This window comes from Heptranchias perlo, chromosome 31 (assembly GCF_035084215.1).
Source record: "Heptranchias perlo isolate sHepPer1 chromosome 31, sHepPer1.hap1, whole genome shotgun sequence".
Taxonomy (NCBI): Eukaryota; Metazoa; Chordata; class Chondrichthyes; order Hexanchiformes; family Hexanchidae; genus Heptranchias; species Heptranchias perlo.
In genome coordinates, this window is record NC_090355.1 from 36,483,496 (window position 1) to 36,503,089 (window position 19,594).

General features: G+C 55.4%; 1 protein-coding gene across 1 annotated transcript in view; it reads right to left on the reverse strand.

The window, feature by feature from the left end:
- Nucleotides 1-19,594, reverse strand: part of LOC137300745 (retinoic acid receptor RXR-alpha-A) — a 44,379-nt gene that overhangs the window by 11,547 nt on the left and 13,238 nt on the right. The window contains exons 3-6 of the mRNA XM_067970018.1: nt 18,922-19,091; nt 7,322-7,451; nt 1,925-2,057; nt 1,450-1,541 (exon numbers count right to left, since the gene is read on the reverse strand). Coding sequence (XP_067826119.1) covers nt 1,450-1,541; nt 1,925-2,057; nt 7,322-7,451; nt 18,922-19,091 — 525 coding nt within the window. The remainder of the gene's footprint in view (nt 1-1,449; nt 1,542-1,924; nt 2,058-7,321; nt 7,452-18,921; nt 19,092-19,594) is intronic.

The following is a 19,594-nucleotide window of genomic DNA, read 5'->3' on the forward strand; positions in this document are numbered from 1 at the left end:
CAGTGCCTCATGGATGCCCAGTTTTGAGCTGCTAGATCTGTTCTGAATCTATCCCATTTAGCACGGTGATAGTGCCACTCAATACATTGGATGGTGTCCTCAGTGCGAAGATGGGACTTCGTCTCCACGAGGACTGTGCGGTGGTCACTCCTACCAATAATGTCATGGACTGATGCATTTGTGACAGATAGATTGGTGAGGACGAGGTCAAGTAAGTTTTTCCCTCGTGTTGGTTCGCTCACCACCTGCCGCAGGCCCAGTCTGGCAGCTATCTCCTTCAGGACTCGGCCAACTCGGTCAGTAATGGTGCTACCGAGCCACTCTTGGTGATGGACATTGAAGTCCCCCACCCAGAGTACATTTTGTGCCCTTGCTACCCTCAGTGCTTCCTCCAAGTGGTGTTCAACATGGAGGAGGACTGATTCATCAGCTGAGGGAGGGCGGTAGGTGGTAATCAGCAGGAGGTTTCCTTGCCCATGTTTGACCTGATGCCATGAGATTTCATGGGGTCCAAAGTGAATATTGAGGACTCCCAGAGTCATTCCCTCCTGACTGTATATCACTGTACCGCCATCTCTGGTGGGTCTGTCCTGCCGGTGGGACAGGACATACCCAGGGATGGTGATGGAAGAGTCTGGGACGTTGGCTGAAAGGTATGCTTCTGTGAGTATGGCTATGTCAGGCTGTTGCTTGACTAGTCTGTGGGACAGCTCTCCCAATTTTGGCACAAGTCCCCAGATATTAGTGAGGAGGACTTTGCAGGGTCGACTGGGCTTGGTTTGCCTTAGTCGTGTCCGGTGCCCAGTGGTCCGACTGGTTTTATTTTTATGATGAATTTTTTTGGCGAGATTGTACAACTGAGTGTCTTGCTAGGCCATTTCAGAGGGCAATTAAGAATCAACCACATTGCTGTGGGTCTGGAGTCACATATAGGCCAGACCGGGTAAGGACGGCAGGTTTCCTTCCCTAAAGGACATTAGTGAACCAGATGGGTTTTTACGACAATCCGGTAGTTTCATGGCCACCATTACTGATACTAGTATTTTAATTCCAGATTTTATTTAATTAATTGAATTTAAATTCCCCAGATGCCGTGACGGGATTTGAACTCATGACTCCGGATTATTCGTCCAGGGCTCTGGATTACTAGTCCAATAACATAACCACTATGCTACCGTACCCAGGAGATCACATTCATAATTCCATGAAAGGTGTGAGTGCATAAAAAAGGCTACCAGCATTTTGGGTTTTAAAAATAGGGGCACAGAGTACAAGAGTAAAGAAGGAAGGATAGATTATACACGGTAATGATTGGCCCACATTGAAGCACTATGTGGAAGATTTGGCCCCTCATTATCGAAAGGACATTAAAGCCACAGAGAGCGAAGAGTGTGGATTGACCAGGACCAGAACAGCAAGAGGCATTAGCCAAGCCCCGGAGACCAGTACCTGGGTTGAAGAGTACGATCGCTCGTAGACAGCCTAACTCCGTCTTGTCCATTTGCATATCTCGCATTTTAGAAACAAGCTCTGTCAGAACTCTGAAAAGAGAGAAATTAAAGGTTCTGAATTAAACAGAGTCGAGTCCTGCCGGGATCATTTCAGGAATGGGCCACAAAATCTAATTACTCAATAACTCCGCTTTCAGAATCTCCAAACAAAATCCTCCAACTCTCGAATAAGACGAGGCTCGATATTAATGTCCCTGCACCCCCTCCCAATCCCCCGGCTCCCCAGTCACCTCCCCATTCTCTCCCCCACCCCCATCTCCTCCCCCGCCCCTCTCCCTGTATCTCCCCTGCCGGTCTGTCTGTGATTTTAAATCCCCTCTCCCTGAACCTACCCTGCTGGGCTCTCACTGCTCCTCCAGGACTGCGATATTTACGTGTAAACCACCCCTGAAATAGGTGATTAAAGTGCCCACCTGTCGAAGATGGCCCCCACTCCTGCACTGTGTGCACTGCTCCGATGGACGTGGAGCCCAGTCGCCAGGAGAATCCCGTCTTTCACAGCTATGGAACGGTGAGAGAATGAAGCGATGAGCAACTCATTCCAGCCTGTGGACACAATACATTTGTACCCATGAGATGTGACACCAGACTGCAGACCCCTCCTCACCGCACGCAGACCGCAGACCCCTCCTCACCGCACGCAGACCGCAGGCCCCTCCTCACCGCACGCAGACCGCCGAACCCTCCTCACCGCACGCAGACCGCCGAACCCTCCTCACCGCACGCAGACCGCAGGCCCCTCCTCACCGCACGCAGACCGCAGGCCCCTCCTCACCGCACGCAGACCGCAGGCCCCTCCTCACCGCACGCAGACCGCAGGCCCCTCCTCACCGCACGCAGACCGCAGACCCCTCCTCACCGCACGCAGACCGCAGGCCCCTCCTCACCGCACGCAGACCGCAGGCCCCTCCTCACCGCACGCAGACCGCAGGCCCCTCCTCACCGCACGCAGACCGCAGGCCCCTCCTCACCGCACGCAGACCGCAGGCCCCTCCTCACCGCACGCAGACCGCCGAACCCTCCTCACCGCACGCAGACCGCAGGCCCCTCCTCACCGCACGCAGACCGCAGGCCCCTCCTCACCGCACGCAGACCGCAGGCCCCTCCTCACCGCACGCAGACCGCAGGCCCCTCCTCACCGCACGCAGACCGCAGGCCCTTCCTCACCGCACGCAGACCGCAGGCCCCTCCTCACCGCACGCAGACCGCCGAACCCTCCTCACCGCACGCAGACCGCCGAACCCTCCTCACCGCACGCAGACCGCAGGCCCCTCCTCACCGCACGCAGACCGCAGGCCCCTCCTCACCGCACGCAGACCGCAGGCCCCTCCTCACCGCACGCAGACCGCAGGCCCCTCCTCACCGCACGCAGACCGCCGAACCCTCCTCACCGCACGCAGACCGCAGACCCCTCCTCACCGCACGCAGACCGCCGACCCCTCCTCACCGCACGCAGACCGCAGACCCCTCCTCACCGCACGCAGACCGCAGACCCCTCCTCACCGCACGCAGACCGCAGGCCCCTCCTCACCGCACGCAGACCGCCGACCCCTCCTCACCGCACGCAGACCGCAGGCCCCTCCTCACCGCACGCAGACCGCCGACCCCTCCTCACCGCACGCAGACCGCAGGCCCCTCCTCACCGCACGCAGACCGCCGACCCCTCCTCACCGCACGCAGACCGCAGGCCCCTCCTCACCGCACGCAGACCGCCGACCCCTCCTCACCGCACGCAGACCGCAGGCCCCTCCTCACCGCACGCAGACCGCCGAACCCTCCTCACCGCACGCAGACCGCAGGCCCCTCCTCACCGCACGCAGACCGCAGGCCCCTCCTCACCGCACGCAGACCGCCGAACCCTCCTCACCGCACGCAGACCGCCGAACCCTCCTCACCGCACGCAGACCGCCGAACCCTCCTCACCGCACGCAGACCGCAGGCCCCTCCTCACCGCACGCAGACCGCAGGCCCCTCCTCACCGCACGCAGACCGCAGGCCCCTCCTCACCGCACGCAGACCGCAGACCCCTCCTCACTGCCGACCCCTCCTCACTGCCGACCCCTCCTCACTGCCGACCCCTCCTCACTGCCGACCCCTCCTCACTGCCGACCCCTCCTCACTGCCGACCCCTCCTCACTGCCGACCCCTCCTCACTGCCGACCCCTCCTCACTGCCGACCCCTCCTCACTGCCGACCCCTCCTCACTGCACGCACTCTCTCAGATTCCTCACCTCCCGCACTCCATCCCTGGAACACAACTCATAAACCCCTCCATCGCTGCCTGCGGTCACAATACCATTTCTAATTTTTAAAAAAGAAGCATTTTCCCACCTTCTCTCCCACAGGCGCCAACTCTCGATGGGGTACAGGCGTGCAGGGGGGCACGCATGCGGGGGGGTGCAGGGGTACGGGTGCCACAGGCTGCAGTGCCACCCGTACCCCCGCACCCAATTGGTTGCCCTCTACACGTGAGTTTAGACAGCGAGCGTCAGCAGAATATTCAACCATGAGGGCATCGCATCTAAGCTGATCCGGTCCTTGACCAACGTCCAAACCCGAACTTTCCAGGAGGGGTCACTGGACAGTGATCAGGAGCGGGAACCCGGGCTGATTTCCCCTCTCTCTAACCCAGGGGTCACTGGACAGTGATCAGGAGCAGGAATCCTGGCTGATTTCCCCTCTCTCTAACCCAGGGGTCACTGGACAGTGATCAGGAGTGGGAATCCTGGCTGATTTCCCCTCTCTCTAACCCAGGGGTCACTGGACAGTGATCAGGAGCAGGAACCCTGGCTGACTCCCCCCTCCTCAGCCCTGGGGGCAGTGGCGGATTGTAGCAGTCCGCACCGCTGTCCCTCCTCCCCAGCTGGAACTAGCTCACCCCTCGTTTTACGAGAAACAGTAACTTCCTTCTCGCAACAACAAGCAGCAGCTTCATGCCTGTGTGATGTGATGGCAAAATCAGGTCAGTGTTACAATCCACCCCGCTCTCAACCATGCAGGGAGGGGAGGGGAGGAGAGAGGGGAGGGGAGGAGAGAGGGGAGGGGAGGAGAGAGGGGAGGTGTGGAGAGAGGGGAGGTGAGGAGAGAGGGGAGGTGTGGAGAGAGGGGAGGTGAGGAGAGAGGGGAGGTGTGGAGAGAGGGGAGGTGAGGAGAGAGGGGAGGTGTGGAGAGAGGGGAGGTGTGGAGAGAGGGGAGGTGAGGAGAGAGGGGAGGTGTGGAGAGAGGGGAGGTGAGGAGAGAGGGGAGGTGTGGAGAGAGGGGAGGTGAGGAGAGAGGGGAGGTGTGGAGAGAGGGGAGGTGAGGAGAGAGGGGAGGTGTGGAGAGAGGGGAGGGGAGGAGAAGTGAGGGGAGGGGAGGGGAGGAGAAGTGAGGGGAGGGGAGGAGAAGTGAGGGGAGGGGAGGAGAGAGGGGAGGTGAGGAGAGAGGGGAGGTGAGGAGAGAGGGAGGTGTGGAGAGGGGGGAGGTGTGGAGAGAGGGGAGGTGAGGAGAGAGGGGAGGTGTGGAGAGAGGGAGGTGAGGAGAGAGGGGAGGTGTGGAGAGAGGGGAGGTGAGGAGAGAGGGGAGGTGTGGAGAGAGGGGAGGTGTGGAGAGAGGGGAGGTGTGGAGAGAGGGGAGGTGAGGAGAGAGGGGAGGTGAGGAGAGAGGGGAGGTGAGGAGAGAGGGGAGGTGTGGAGAGAGGGGAGGTGTGGAGAGAGGGGAGGTGTGGAGAGAGGGGAGGTGTGGAGAGAGGGGAGGTGTGGAGAGAGGGGAGGTGTGGAGAGAGGGAGGTGAGGAGAGAGGGAGGTGTGGAGAGAGGGGAGGTGTGGAGAGAGGGGAGGTGAGGAGAGAGGGGAGGTGAGGAGAGAGGGGAGGTGTGGAGAGAGGGGAGGTGAGGAGAGAGGGGAGGTGTGGAGAGAGGGGAGGTGAGGAGAGAGGGGAGGTGAGGAGAGAGGGGAGGTGTGGAGAGAGGGGAGGTGTGGAGAGAGGGGAGGTGTGGAGAGAGGGGAGGTGAGGAGAGAGGGGAGGTGAGGAGAGAGGGGAGGTGTGGAGAGAGGGGAGGTGAGGAGAGAGGGGAGGTGTGGAGAGAGGGGAGGTGTGGAGAGAGGGGAGGTGTGGAGAGAGGGGAGGTGTGGAGAGAGGGGACCCAGCCTGGATGGAGAAAGGAGTCCCTCTACATCCTGGGTAGTAAATAAATAAATCTGTCTTTTCACCCATTTTAAAGACCTCGTTACAATTACAATGAAGACCCAGCAAAAACTCTTCATTGTAACGAGGTGTCGGCCTCTCCGAGTGACCCTCAGTCTGCTCCTGTATCCAGTCTGGAAGCTCTGGAATTCCCTCCCTAAACCTCCCTCTCCCCCTCTCTCTCCTCCTTTAAGACGCTCCTTAAAACCTACCTCTTTGACCGAGCTTTTGGTCACCTGTCCTAATATCTCCTTATGTGGCTCGGTGTCAAATTTTGTCTGATAATCGCTCCTGTGAAGCTCCTCGGGACGTTTCACTATGTTTAAGGCGCTATATAAATGCAAGTTGTTTTTACATAGGAAAAGGAGGAGGCCATTCAATTAGATCAGGGCTGATTTGTATCTTAACTCCATTTATCCACCTGGGTTCCTTTTGCTTTCACTAAATATTACTCAGGGTTTTAATATTTCAGTTCCCGACGTTGGGGAAATTGACCTCAGTAATGGACACAAGCCCTGGTTTAAGGTCGATTCAGGGGGTGCGATGAGGACCAGTCCTGTCTTGTTCTGCTCCAGTTTGTTTAATCAGGATCATTGATCCATATTAGACACCGACATAACTCTATCAATATTACGAGCTCGCTACCCAGAGCGGGAGACCAGCTGAGCTCAGCCCCATATCTCGCAGTGAGCTCTCCTCACTGTCACAATCAACAGACAAGAGGCAACGTCTAAAGTTACTCCAAACCTCCCATCTCTTCAGGATCCCTTTCCCCAGTCACCGGTTCTTTGCCCCGGAAACACACACCACCCTCTGATCCTTCGTGCAGCCATGTCTTTCCTGGCTCTCAATCCCCATGGGATCCTCGGAGGCTCTCTGCGCTCGTTATACCGCGCCCCTCCCGCACTCCCCCACCCCCGGCACCCCCTCCCGCACTGCCTCGCCTCCCCCCCCCCCGGGGCCCCCTCCCGCACTGCCCTCGCGCCCCCCACCCCCCCGGGGCCCCCTCCCGCACTCCCCCGACCCGGGATAGCATGGCACAGACCAGTACGGTCGATGGGATAGCATGGCACAGACCAGTACGGTCGATGGGATAGCATGGCACAGACCAGTACGGTCGATGGGATAGCATGGCACAGACCAGTACGGTCGATGGGATAGCATGGCACAGACCAGTACGGTCGATGGGATAGCACGGCACAGACCAGTACGGTCGATGGGATAGCACGGCACAGACTAGTACGGTCGATGGGATAGCATGGCACAGACTAGTACGGTCGATGGGATAGCATGGCACAGACTAGTACGGTCGATGGGATAGCATGGCACAGACCAGTACGGTCGATGGGATAGCATGGCACAGACCAGTACGGTCGATGGGATAGCATGGCACAGACTAGTACGGTCGATGGGATAGCATGGCACAGACTAGTACGGTCGATGGGATAGCATGGCACAGACTAGTACGGTCGATGGGATAGCATGGCACAGACTAGTACGGTCGATGGGATAGCATGGCACAGACCAGTATGGTCGATGGGATAGCATGGCACAGACCAGTATGGTCGATGGGATAGCATGGCACAGACCAGTATGGTCGATGGGATAGCATGGCAAGGGTTAACAGAACAAATGCTTGTAGTTACCTGCCCTCAAGAGGATAACCTGGTCGTCCAATGGGAGCTCTGAGAAGTGTGGGATCCGCTTTGCCCACTCGACCAGGGTGAACAGCTGTTTGTCTGCTGCTTGGCAGATGTTGGTGACGGGATCGTTCGGCTGGCAGGGAAAGAAAAATATTACAACAACAACACACGTAGTAAGGCATCAATTCGTGGATCTGCCAGAGCTGGCGGTCAATATCAAAATCAAAGCTTAGTCAAAGAAGGAACTTGCACTTATATAAGCACCTTTCACGTTCTACACAGGAACAGGAGGAGGCCATTCAGCCCCTCGATCCTGTTCCGCTATTCAATTAGATCATGGCTGATCTGTATCTTAACTCCATTTACCCGCCTTGGTTCCGTAACCCTTAATCCCCTCACCCAATAAAAATCGATCAATCTCAGTCTCGACCCCCAGCATCCACAGCCTTTTGGGGGAGAGAGTTCCAGATTCCCACTCCCCTTTGTGTGATGAAATGCTTCCTGACATCACCCCTGAACGGCCTGGCTCTAATTTTAAGGTTCTGCCCCCTTGTTCTAGACACCCCCCATCAGGCAATAGTATCTCTCTATCGACCCTATCAAATCCTTTAATAATTTAAACACCTCGATCAGATCTCCTTCTAAACTCAAGGGAATTGAGTAGAATGGGCCTATGTCCTCTGGAGTTTAGAAGAATGAGGGGCGATCGCATTGAAGCATATAAGATTCTGAGGGGGCTTGACAGGGTGGATGCGGAGAGGCTGTTTCCCCTGGCTGCAGAGTCTAAAACTAAGGGGCATAATCGTAGGATAAGGGCTCGGCCATTTAAGACTGAGAGAAGGAGGAATTTCTTCACTCAGAGGGTTGTGAATCTTTGGAATTCTCTACCCCAGAGGACTGTGGATGCTGAGTCGATGAATATATTCAAGACTGAGAGCGATAGATTTTTGGACTCGGGGGGGAATCAAGGGATATGGGGATCGGGCGGGAAAGTGGAGTTGAGGTCGAAGATCAGCCATGATGTTATTGAATGGCGGAGCATGCTCGAGGGGCCGAATGGCCTACTCCTGCTCCTATTTCTTATGTACTTACGGAATACAAACTAAGTTTAAGTTAAGTTCTAGGTTTGTCCCAAAGCGCTTTACAATCAAAAAAGTTCTTCTGCAGTGTAGGCACTGTTGTAATGTAGGAAACTGCGAGATCCCACAAACTGCACTGTGATAATGACCAGATCATCTGTTTCACTGATGTTGGTTGAGGGATAAATATTGGCCTGGCCACCGGGGAGAACTCCCCTGCTCTTCTTTGAAATAGCGTCATGGGATCTTTTACATCCACCTGAGAGGACAGACGGGCCTCGGTTTAATGACATCTCTGATAATCCAAGCTGACACTCCAGCGCTGCACGATGTGCTCAAGTCTCTGGAATGGGACTTGAACCCGCGACCTTCTGACTTCGAGGTGAGAGTGCACCCACTGAGCCACGGCTAACACCTAGTCCATGAATTTAAAAAAAAGAGAGCAGAAAGTACACAGTGAGGGTGGAAACCCTGCCCGGTATGGTACCAGGACATACGGCCCAGGAAGATGCTGGCTTCCGTCTCAATGAGAGTTTGCACCTTCAGGAGAGAAGGGAACCCGTACCCCAGTGAGAGTCAGTGGCGTCAGGGGAGATGGGGCAGAGAAGCAGAAAGCCCCAGGAACAGAGAGTGCTGTATTCACATAGCATTGGGAATGGTTTGGCTGCAGCATTTGCTTCCTGCCACGTGAGGGAGCCCCGATCATAGACATTACACCCCAGCAGCGAGGAGCTGCTCGTTTCCATTCAAAATATCCAATCAGATGAGTGGAATTGTGCCTCCAACTATCCAATGGGGAAATTAAGATTTACATAACAAACCAGGCAACCTGGTTTTCACATCTCTCCCATCGGGCTAAGGTGTTTCAGGCCTCCGGTCAGCCCTGGCTCGGTGAGTACCACTCTCGCCTCGGAGTCAGAAGGTCGTGGCATCGAGCCCCACTCCAGCAACTTGAGCACAAAATCCAGGCTTGCACTCCCAGTGCGGCGCTGAGGGAGCGCTGCACTGTCGGAGGGGGTCGGCGCTGAGGGAGCGCCGCGCCGTCGGAGGGGGCCGGTGCTGAGGGAGCGCCGCGCCGTCGGAGGGGGTCGGCGCTGAGGGAGCGCCGCGCCGTCGGAGGGGGCCGGCGCTGAGGGAGCGCCGCGCCGTCGGAGGGGGCCGGCGCTGAGGGAGCGCCGCGCCGTCGGAGGGGGCCGGCGCTGAGGGAGCGCCGCGCCGTCGGAGGGGGCCGGCGCTGAGGGAGCGCCGCGCCGTCGGAGGGGGCCGGCGCTGAGGGAGCGCCGCGCCGTCGGAGGGGGCCGGCGCTGAGGGAGCGCCGCGCCGTCGGAGGGGGTCGGCGCTGAGGGAGCGCCGCGCCGTCGGAGGGGGTCGGCGCTGAGGGAGCGCCGCGCCGTCGGAGGGGGTCGGCGCTGAGGGAGCGCCGCGCCGTCGGAGGGGGTCGGCGCTGAGGGAGCGCCGCGCCGTCGGAGGGGGTCGGCGCTGAGGGAGCGCCGCGCCGTCGGAGGGGGTCGGCGCTGAGGGAGCGCTGCGCCGTCGGAGATGCCGTCTTTTGGATGAGACTGTCGATCGAGGCCCCATCTGCCCTCTCAAATGGATATAAAAGGTCCCACAGCCACTATTGGAAAAAGAGCAGGGGGAGTTCTCCCCGGTGTCCTGGTCAATATTTACTCCCAACCAACATCACTAAAACAGATTATCTGGTCATTTGTCTTATTGCTGTTTGTGGGATCTTGCTGTGCGCAAATTGGCTGCTGCGTTTCCTACATTACAACAGTAACTGCACTTCAAAAGTATTTAATTGGCTGTGAAGCGCTTTGGGACGTCCTGAGGTGGTGATAGAAATGCAAGTCTTTCTTTCTTCTTTCAATAATCACCAACATCTTTGCATTTGAGGTCTGTCTCCCTCCACCTGGTGTTCAGTCTAGACGAGGCAGAAGGAATGGTGTCCTGTCGCAGCTTGATGCTGCTACAAGAGGCCCTGGACAGGCGACTGGAGCAGGCCGCGCCTTCCAGTTTACCAACTTGTCGTTTTGAATCACAGTTATTCGGTTGTGCAGCCAGTAACCCTTCGAGTAAGGCCAGGGTTTGAAGTAGTTCTCACCAGCTGGCTCACTGGTGGTGGAGATGGAGTGACCGAGCTGAGTGAAAACACCTCCCAGAAACTAGGGCAGCAATATGGCTGATCAAGGGTTAAAATTACAGACTCCAAACCGCAGCCACTGGAAAGCCCTGAAATTTAATGCTTGCACATTCATTCTTTCTTTCCAATGTCTGTGAAATGGTGAAAAGCCTCCCAGTCTCTCAGAGAGCCGGGGTCTATTTTCATTACATCAAAACAAGCTGCACAGAACAAAGCGGGGATTCAGATCGAAGCTGCTCGAGTTCCCCCTTCACCCCTGGACCAGGCCCCCGGCTCAGCCCAGCCAGATGCACGGGAGATTAGTTTGGAAATGCAACGCTATTTTGAAACTCAAGCACCCCTGAAGGAAGAGAGCAATAGGCCCAGAGAGAGAGAGAAACAGAGAGAGAGAAACAGAGAGAGAGAAACAGAGAGAGAGAAACAGAGAGAGAGAAACAGAGAGAGAGAAACAGAGAGAGGGAGAGAAACTGAAATAGAGAAACAGAAAGAGAGAAACAGAAAGAGAGATACAGAGAGAGAGAGAAAGAGAGAGAGAGAAAGAGAGAGAGAAACAGAGAGAGAGAGAAACAGAGAGAGAGAGAAACAGAGAGAGAAAGAGAGAGAGAGAGAAGCAGAGAGAGAGAGAAGCAGAGAGAGAGAGAAACAGAGAGAGAAACAGAGAGAGAAACAGAGAGAGACAGAGAGAGGGGGAGAGAGAGAACGAGAAACAGAAAGAGAGAGAGAGAAAGAGAAACAGAGAGAGAGAGAGAGAGAGAAAGAGAGAGAAGAAAGAGAGAGAGAAAGAGAGAGAGAAAGAGAGAGAGAGAAACAGAAAGAGAGAGAGAGAAACAGAAAGAGAGAGAGAGAAACAGAAAGAGAGAGAGAGAAACAGTGAGAGAAAAACAGAGAGACAGAGAGAAACAGAGGGAGAGTGAGAGAGAGAAACAGAGGGAGTGAGAGAGAGAAACAGAGGGAGTGTGAGAGAGACAGAAACAGAGAGAGAGAGACAGAGAGAGATAGAGGGAGAGTGAGAAAGAGAGAGAGAGAGACAGAGAAACAGGGAGAGAGAGAAAGAGAGAGAGAGAAAGACAGAAACAGAAACATAGAAAATAGGAGCAGGAGTAGGCCATTCGGCCCTTCAAGCCTGCTCTGCCATTCAATATGATCATGGCTGATCCTCTATCTCAATACCATATTCCCGCTCTCTCCCCAAACCCCTTGATGCCTTTTATGCCTAGAAAGCTATCTATCGAGAGAGAGACAGAAAAAGAGAAAAAGAGAGAGCTAGAGAACGAGAGAGTGAGACACAGAAAAATAGAGCGAGAGCGCGAGAGACGGAAAAACAGAGCGAGAGACGGAAAAACAGAGCGAGAGACGGAAAAACAGAGCGAGAGACGGAAAAACAGAGCGAGAGACGGAAAAACAGAGCGAGAGACGGAAAAACAGAGCGAGAGACGGAAAAACAGAGCGAGAGACGGAAAAACAGAGCGAGAGACGGAAAAACAGAGCGAGAGAGCGAGAGACGGAAAAACAGAGCGAGAGACGGAAAAACAGAGCGAGAGACGGAAAAACAGAGCGAGAGATGGAAAAACAGAGCGAGAGATGGAAAAACAGAGCGAGAGATGGAAAAACAGAGCGAGAGACGGAAAGAGAGAGCGAGAGACGGAAAAACAGAGCGAGAGACGGAAAAACAGAGCGAGAGACGGAAAAACAGAGCGAGAGACGGAAAGAGAGCGCGAGAGACGGAAAAACAGAGCGAGAGGCGGAAAAACAGAGCGAGAGGCGGAAAAACAGAGCGAGAGACGGAAAAACAGAGCGAGAGACGGAAAAACAGAGCGAGAGACGGAAAAACAGAGCGAGAGACGGAAAAACAGAGCGAGAGACGGAAAAACAGAGCGAGAGACGGAAAAACAGAGCGAGAGACGGAAAAACAGAGCGAGAGACGGAAAAACAGAGCGAGAGACGGAAAAACAGAGCGAGAGACGGAAAAACAGAGCGAGAGACGGAAAAACAGAGCGAGAGATGGAAAAACAGAGCGAGAGAGCGAGAGACGGAAAAACAGAGCGAGAGACGGAAAAACAGAGCGAGAGACGGAAAAACAGAGCGAGAGACGGAAAAACAGAGCGAGAGACGGAAAAACAGAGCGAGAGAGCGAGAGACGGAAAAACAGAGCGAGAGACGGAAAAACAGAGCGAGAGACGGAAAAACAGAGCGAGAGAGCGAGAGGCGGAAAAACAGAGCGAGAGACGGAAAGAGAGAGCGAGAGACGGAAAGAGAGAGCGAGAGACGGAAAGAGAGAGCGAGAGACGGAAAAACAGAGCGAGAGACGGAAAAACAGAGCGAGAGACGGAAAAACAGAGCGAGAGACGGAAAAACAGAGCGAGAGACGGAAAAACAGAGCGAGAGACGGAAAAACAGAGCGAGAGACGGAAAAACAGAGCGAGAGACGGAAAAACAGAGCGAGAGACGGAAAAACAGAGCGAGAGAGCGAGACGGAAAAACAGAGCGAGAGGCGGAAAAACAGAGCGAGAGACGGAAAAACAGAGCGAGAGACGGAAAAACAGAGCGAGAGACGGAAAAACAGAGCGAGAGACGGAAAAACAGAGCGAGAGACGGAAAAACAGAGCGAGAGACGGAAAAACAGAGCGAGAGACGGAAAAACAGAGCGAGAGACGGAAAAACAGAGCGAGAGACGGAAAAACAGAGCGAGAGACGGAAAAACAGAGCGAGAGACGGAAAAACAGAGCGAGAGACGGAAAAACAGAGCGAGAGACGGAAAAACAGAGCGAGAGACGGAAAAACAGAGCGAGAGACGTTAATACAGAGCGAGAGACGGAAAAACAGAGCGAGAGACGGAAAAACAGAGAGAGAGAGCGAGAGACGGAAAAACAGAGAGAGAGAGCGAGAGGCGGAAAAACAGAGCGAGAGACGGAAAAACAGAGCGAGAGACGGAAAAACAGAGCGAGAGACGGAAAAACAGAGCGAGAGACGGAAAAACAGAGCGAGAGACGGAAAAACAGAGCGAGAGACGGAAAAACAGAGCGAGAGACGGAAAAACAGAGCGAGAGACGGAAAAACAGAGCGAGAGACGGAAAAACAGAGCAAGAGAGCGAGAGACGGAAAAACAGAGCGAGAGACAGAAAAACAGAGCGAGAGAGCGAGAGACGGAAAAACAGAGCGAGAGAGCGAGAGGCGGAAAAACAGAGAGAGAGAGCGAGAGGCGGAAAAACAGAGCGAGAGAGCGAGAGGCGGAAAAACAGAGCGAGAGACGGAAAAACAGAGCGAGAGACGGAAAAACAGAGCGAGAGACGGAAAAACAGAGCGAGAGACGGAAAAACAGAGCGAGAGACGGAAAAACAGAGCGAGAGACGGAAAAACAGAGCGAGAGACGGAAAAACAGAGCGAGAGACGGAAAAACAGAGCGACAGCGCGAGAGACAGAAAAACAGAGCGAGAGACGGAAAAACAGAGCGAGAGACGGAAAAACAGAGCGAGAGACGGAAAAACAGAGCGAGAGAGCGAGAGACGGAAAAACAGAGCGAGAGACGGAAAAACAGAGCGAGAGACGGAAAAACAGAGCGAGAGAGCGAGAGACGGAAAAACAGAGCGAGACGGAAAAACAGAGCGAGAGACGGAAAAACAGAGCGAGAGACAGAAAAACAGAGCGAGAGACAGAAAAACAGAGCGAGAGACAGAAAAACAGAGCGAGAGACAGAAAAACAGAGCGAGAGACAGAAAAACAGAGCGAGAGACGGAAAAACAGAGCGAATGACGGAAAAACAGAGCGAGAGACGGAAAAACAGAGCGAGAGACGGAAAAACAGAGCGAGAGACGGAAAAACAGAGCGAGAGACGGAAAAACAGAGCGAGAGACAGAAAAACAGAGCGAGAGACAGAAAAACAGAGCGAGAGACGGAAAAACAGAGCGAGAGACGGAAAAACAGAGCGAGAGACGGAAAAACAGAGCGAGAGACGGAAAAACAGAGCGAGAGAGCGAGAGACAGAGACCATTGACCAGAAACTTAACTGGACCAGCCACGTAAATACTGTGGCTACGAGAGCAGGTCAGAGGCTGGGTATTCTGCGGCGAGTGACTCACCTCCTGACTCCCCAAAGCCTTTCCACTATCTACAAGGCACAAGTCAGGAGTGTGATGGAATACTCTCCACTTGCCTGGATGAGTGCAGCTCCAATAACACTCAAGAAGCTCGACACCATCCAGGACAAAGCAGCCCGCTTGATTGGCACCCCATCCACCACCCTTAACATTCACTCCCTTCACCACCGGCGCACAGTGGCTGCAGTGTGCACCATCCACAGGATGCACTGCAGCAACTCGCCAAGGCTTCTTCGACAGCACCTCCCAAACCCGCGACCTCTACCACCTAGAAGGACAAGAGCAGCAGGCACATGGGAACAACACCACCTGCACGTTCCCCTCCAAGTCACACACCATCCCGACTTGGAAATATATCGGCCGTTCCTTCATCGTCGCTGGGTCAAAATCCTGGAACTCCCTTCCTAACGGCACTGTGGGAGAACCTTCACCACACGGACTGCAGCGGTTCAAGAAGGCGGCTCACCACCACCTTCTCAAGGGCAATTAGGGATGGGCAATAAATGCCGGCCTCGCCAGCGACGCCCACATCCCATGAATGAATAAAAAAAGGGGGGGAGTGAGACAGAGAGAGACGGGGGGGGGGAACCGATAGAGAGAGACACAAACAGAGGGGGGGAGCAATAGAGAGACAGACAGAGGGGGGAGCGATAGAGAGACAGACAGAGGGGGGAGCGATAGAGAGACAGACAGAGGGGGGAGCGATAGAGAGACAGACAGAGGGGGGAGCGATAGAGAGACAGACAGAGGGGGGAGCGATAGAGAGACAGACAGAGGGGGGAGCGATAGAGAGACAGACAAAGGGGGGAGCGATAGAGAGACAGACAGAGGGGGGAGCGATAGAGAGACAGACAGAGGGGGAGGGGAAAGAGAGAGAGACAGAGACAGAGACAGACAGGGGGGAGGGAGAGACAGACAGACAGGGGGGAGGGAGAGAGAGACAGACAGGGGGGAGGGTGGGAAGAGAGAGACAGAGACAGAGACAGAGGGGGGAGGGAGAGAGAGAGAGAGCACACACACACACACACACACACACACACACACACACAGACAGGGTGACACAAAGACAGAACAGGATTGTCCAGCCTCCAGTCACTGGTGCAGGACAGAGACCTCACGGAGCAAATTGACAGGTGTTTCCTTCAATTACTGACCGCATCTACAGTGCCCCCAGCCCCTACACTGTCTCTACCAGGTTTCTGAGTATAGTCTCTAAAGTCACCCCACTCTCGGCAACTCCCCGGGCTAACACTGGAGGCTGAGAACTTCAGAGGTTGTCTCGGAGCCCAGCAACAGAGAAAGGCCAGAGACTCACAGCAAGTGACGGGCACAGCCTGCCAGCTCAAGGCATCACACAGACTGTGCCAATCGAAGCAGAAAAATTACACTAACAACCTCTAATATCTGTTCCTTGTCGTGCTCAGATAAAGCTCACTGCAGCCCAAGGTCAACACAACCATATTGCTGCAGGTTTCATAAAAAGATGAACTTGGTGCTCAACAGGCTGAGAGATTTTATGATGGGGAATCAAACACTCCCAGGGCAGGTTGAGGGCTACACACAGAGTAAAGCTCCCTCTACACTGTCCCATCAAACACTCCCAGGGCAGGTACAGCATGGGTTAGATACAGAGTAAAGCTCCCTCTACACTGTCCCATCAAACACTCCCAGGGCAGGTACAGCATGGGTGAGATACAGAGTAAAGCTCCCTCTACACTGTCCCATCAAACACTCCCAGGGCAGGTACAGCATGGGTTAGATACAGAGTAAAGCTCCCTCTACACTGTCCCATCAAACACTCCCAGGGCAGGTACAGGGTTAGATACAGAGTAAAGCTCCCTCTACACTGTCCCATCAAACACTCCCAGGGCAGGTACAGCACGGTTTAGATCCAGAGTAAAGCTCCCTCTACACTGTCCCATCATAGAAAGGTTACAGCACGGAAGGAGGCCATTCGGCCCATCATGTCCAGCCAGTCCCACTCCCCCGCCCTATCCCCGTAGCCCTGCAATTTTTTCCTTTCAAGTACTTATCCAGTTCCCTTTTGAAGGCCATGATTGAATCTGCCTCCACCACCCCCTCGGGCAGTGCTTTCCTGATCACAACCACTCGCAGCATAAAAAAGTTTTTCCTCATGTCACCTTTGCTTCTTTTGCCAATCACCTTAAATCTATGTCCTCTGGTTCTTGACCCTTCTGCCAATGGGAACAGTTTCTCTCTATCTACTCTGTCTAGACCCTTCATGATTTTGAACACCTCGATCAAATCTCCTCTCAACCTTCTCTGTTCCAAGGAGAACAACCCCAGCTTCTCCAGTCTATCCACGTAACTAAAGTCCCTCATCCCTGGAATCATTCTAGTAAATCTTTTCTGCACCCTCTCTAAGGCTTTCACATCTTTCTTAAAGTGCGGTGCCCAGAACTGGACACAATACTCCAGTTGTGGCCAAACCAGTGTTTTATAAAGGTTCATCATAACTTCTTTGCTCCCAGGGCAGGTACAGGGTTAGATACAGAGTAAAGCTCCCTCTACACTGTCCTATCAAACACTCCCGGGGCAGGTACAGGGTTAGATACAGGACTTGGTGCGGGTTAGGATACGGGCAGCAGAGTTTTGGATGAGCTCAAGTTTATGGGGGATGGAAGATGGGAGGCCGTCCAGGAGAGCATTGGAATAGTCAAGAGTAGAGGTGACAAAAGCATGGATGAGGTTTCAGCAGCAGATGAGCTGAGGTGGAACAGAGAGTGGTGATATTATGGAGGTGGAAGTAGGCGGTCTTGGTGATGGAGCGGATATGGGGTCAGAAACTCATCTCAGGGTCAAATAGTTGCGAACGGTCTGGTTTAGCCTCAGACAGTGGCCAGGGAGAGGGATGGAGTCGGTGGCCAGGGAGAGGGATGGAGTCAGTGGCCAGGGAGAGGGATGGAGTCGGTGGCCAGGGAACGGAGTTTGTGGCGAGGACCAAAGACAATGGCGTCGGTCTTCCCAATATTTAACTGGAGGTAATTTCTGCTCATCCTGGAGAAGCAGCATGTTGGGGCGCATGACGGGGCAGGGGCAGGGGCAGGGGTTGAGGGAAGTGGTGGCCTGGAGAAAGTGGGGCGTTGCTGCAGGCCAGTGCACAGCCTAACCACTGGAACCCAATCAGCTCATGACCTAGGGAGGGACAGGGAGATCTCAAACCGTTGAAAACACAAACGTAACATTTCATAACCTGCAGAACGTTAACAACAAACAGTAATTGAGAAGAGGGGTGGGCACTGGGACGTGTTGCCCTGCCGTGCGGTGCGGGCACTGGGACGTGTTGCCCTGCAGTGCGGTGCGGGCACTGGGACGTGTTGCCCTGCAGTGCGGTGCGGGCACTGGGACGTGTTGCCCTGCAGTGCGGTGCGGGCACTGGGACGTGTTGCCCTGCAGTGCGGTGCGGGCACTGGGACGTGTTGCCCTGCAGTGCGGTGCGGGCACTGGGACGTGTTGCCCTGCAGTGCGGTGCGGGCACTGGGACGTGTTGCCCTGCAGTGCGGCGCGGGCACTGGGACGTGTTGCCCTGCAGTGCGGCCGGGCACTGCGACGTGTTGCCCTGCAGTGCGGCCGGGCACTGGGACGTGTTGCCCTGCAGTGCGGTGCGGGCACTGGGGTGTGTTGCCCTGCAGTGCGGTGTGGGCAGTGGGACGTGTTGCCCTGCAGTGCGGTGCGGGCACTGGGACGTATTGTCGTTTGGTGCGGGCACTGGGACGTATTGTCGTTTGGTGCGGGCACTGGGACGTATTGTCGTGTGGTGCGGGCACTGGGACGTATTGTCGTGTGGTGCGGGCACTGGGACGTGTTGCCCTGCAGTGCAGTGCGGGCAGTGGGGTGTGTTGCCCTGCAGTGCGGTGTGGGCAGAGGGACGTGTTGCCCTGCAGTGCGGTGCGGGCACTGGGACGCGTTGCCCTGCAGTGCAGTGCGGGCACTGGGACGTGTTGCCCTGCAGTGCAGTGCGGGCACTGGGACGTGTTGCCCTGCAGTGCAGTGCGGGCAGTGTTGCCCTGCAGTGCGGTGCGGGCACTGGGACGTGTTGCCCTGCAGTGCGGTGCGGGCACTGGGACGTGTTGCCCTGCAGTGCAGTGCGGGCACTGGGACGTGTTGCCCTGCAGTGCAGTGCGGGCACTGGGACGTGTTGCCCTGCAGTGCAGTGCAGTGCGGGCACTGGGACGTGTTGCCCTGCAGTGCAGTGCGGGCACTGGGACGTGTTGCCCTGCAGTGCAGTGCGGGCACTGGGGCGTATTGTCGTGTGGTGCGGGCACTCACCGAACTGCTGCCCATGCCGAGGTTGGAGTCGATGTAAGTCTCGGTCTTGGGTTCGACGGCCAGCTCCGCCTCCACGATCTTCTCCACTGGCATGTCCTCATTGGCGCTGCTCGTCGACTCCACCTCGTTCTCATTCCTGTCCTTACCCCGCTGTCTCTCCTCTTGTACAGCTGCAGGCGAGAACATGGAGAATTGTTGAGGGCCCAGCTCAACATCATGCAAGAAAACTCCTCCCGACTGTGGAAACAACTCACATAAACAATCACATTTCAGAAACACTGCCCTCTCTTGCCTGTGTCGCACCCCAGGCTGCTGTGGGGTTTATTTTAAAATCTTTTTTTTGCCCCATTCTCCCTATTGAAGGCGCTGCCTTGAGCTGGGGTGTGGGTTCCACAGTTGCCGGGCACCCTCTGGTGGGCATATTCAACTGCAGAGGCATCATAGCCTAGCCCGACCTTGATCAGGAGCATGAAGCCGGGCTGATCCTCCCCTCCCTGACCCAGGGGAACTTACGCCAGCTGTAGTGCCCCTCCCGCTGTTCCAGCTGAGATCTTAGCATAGACTGGGCCCTGCCATCTAGTCCTCAGAATGCAGTGCAGGAAGGAGCAGCAACTGCACCCTCTGTTAACAGGAAAATGCAACGTTAGAATCCAACCCTCTCCAGAAAACAGAC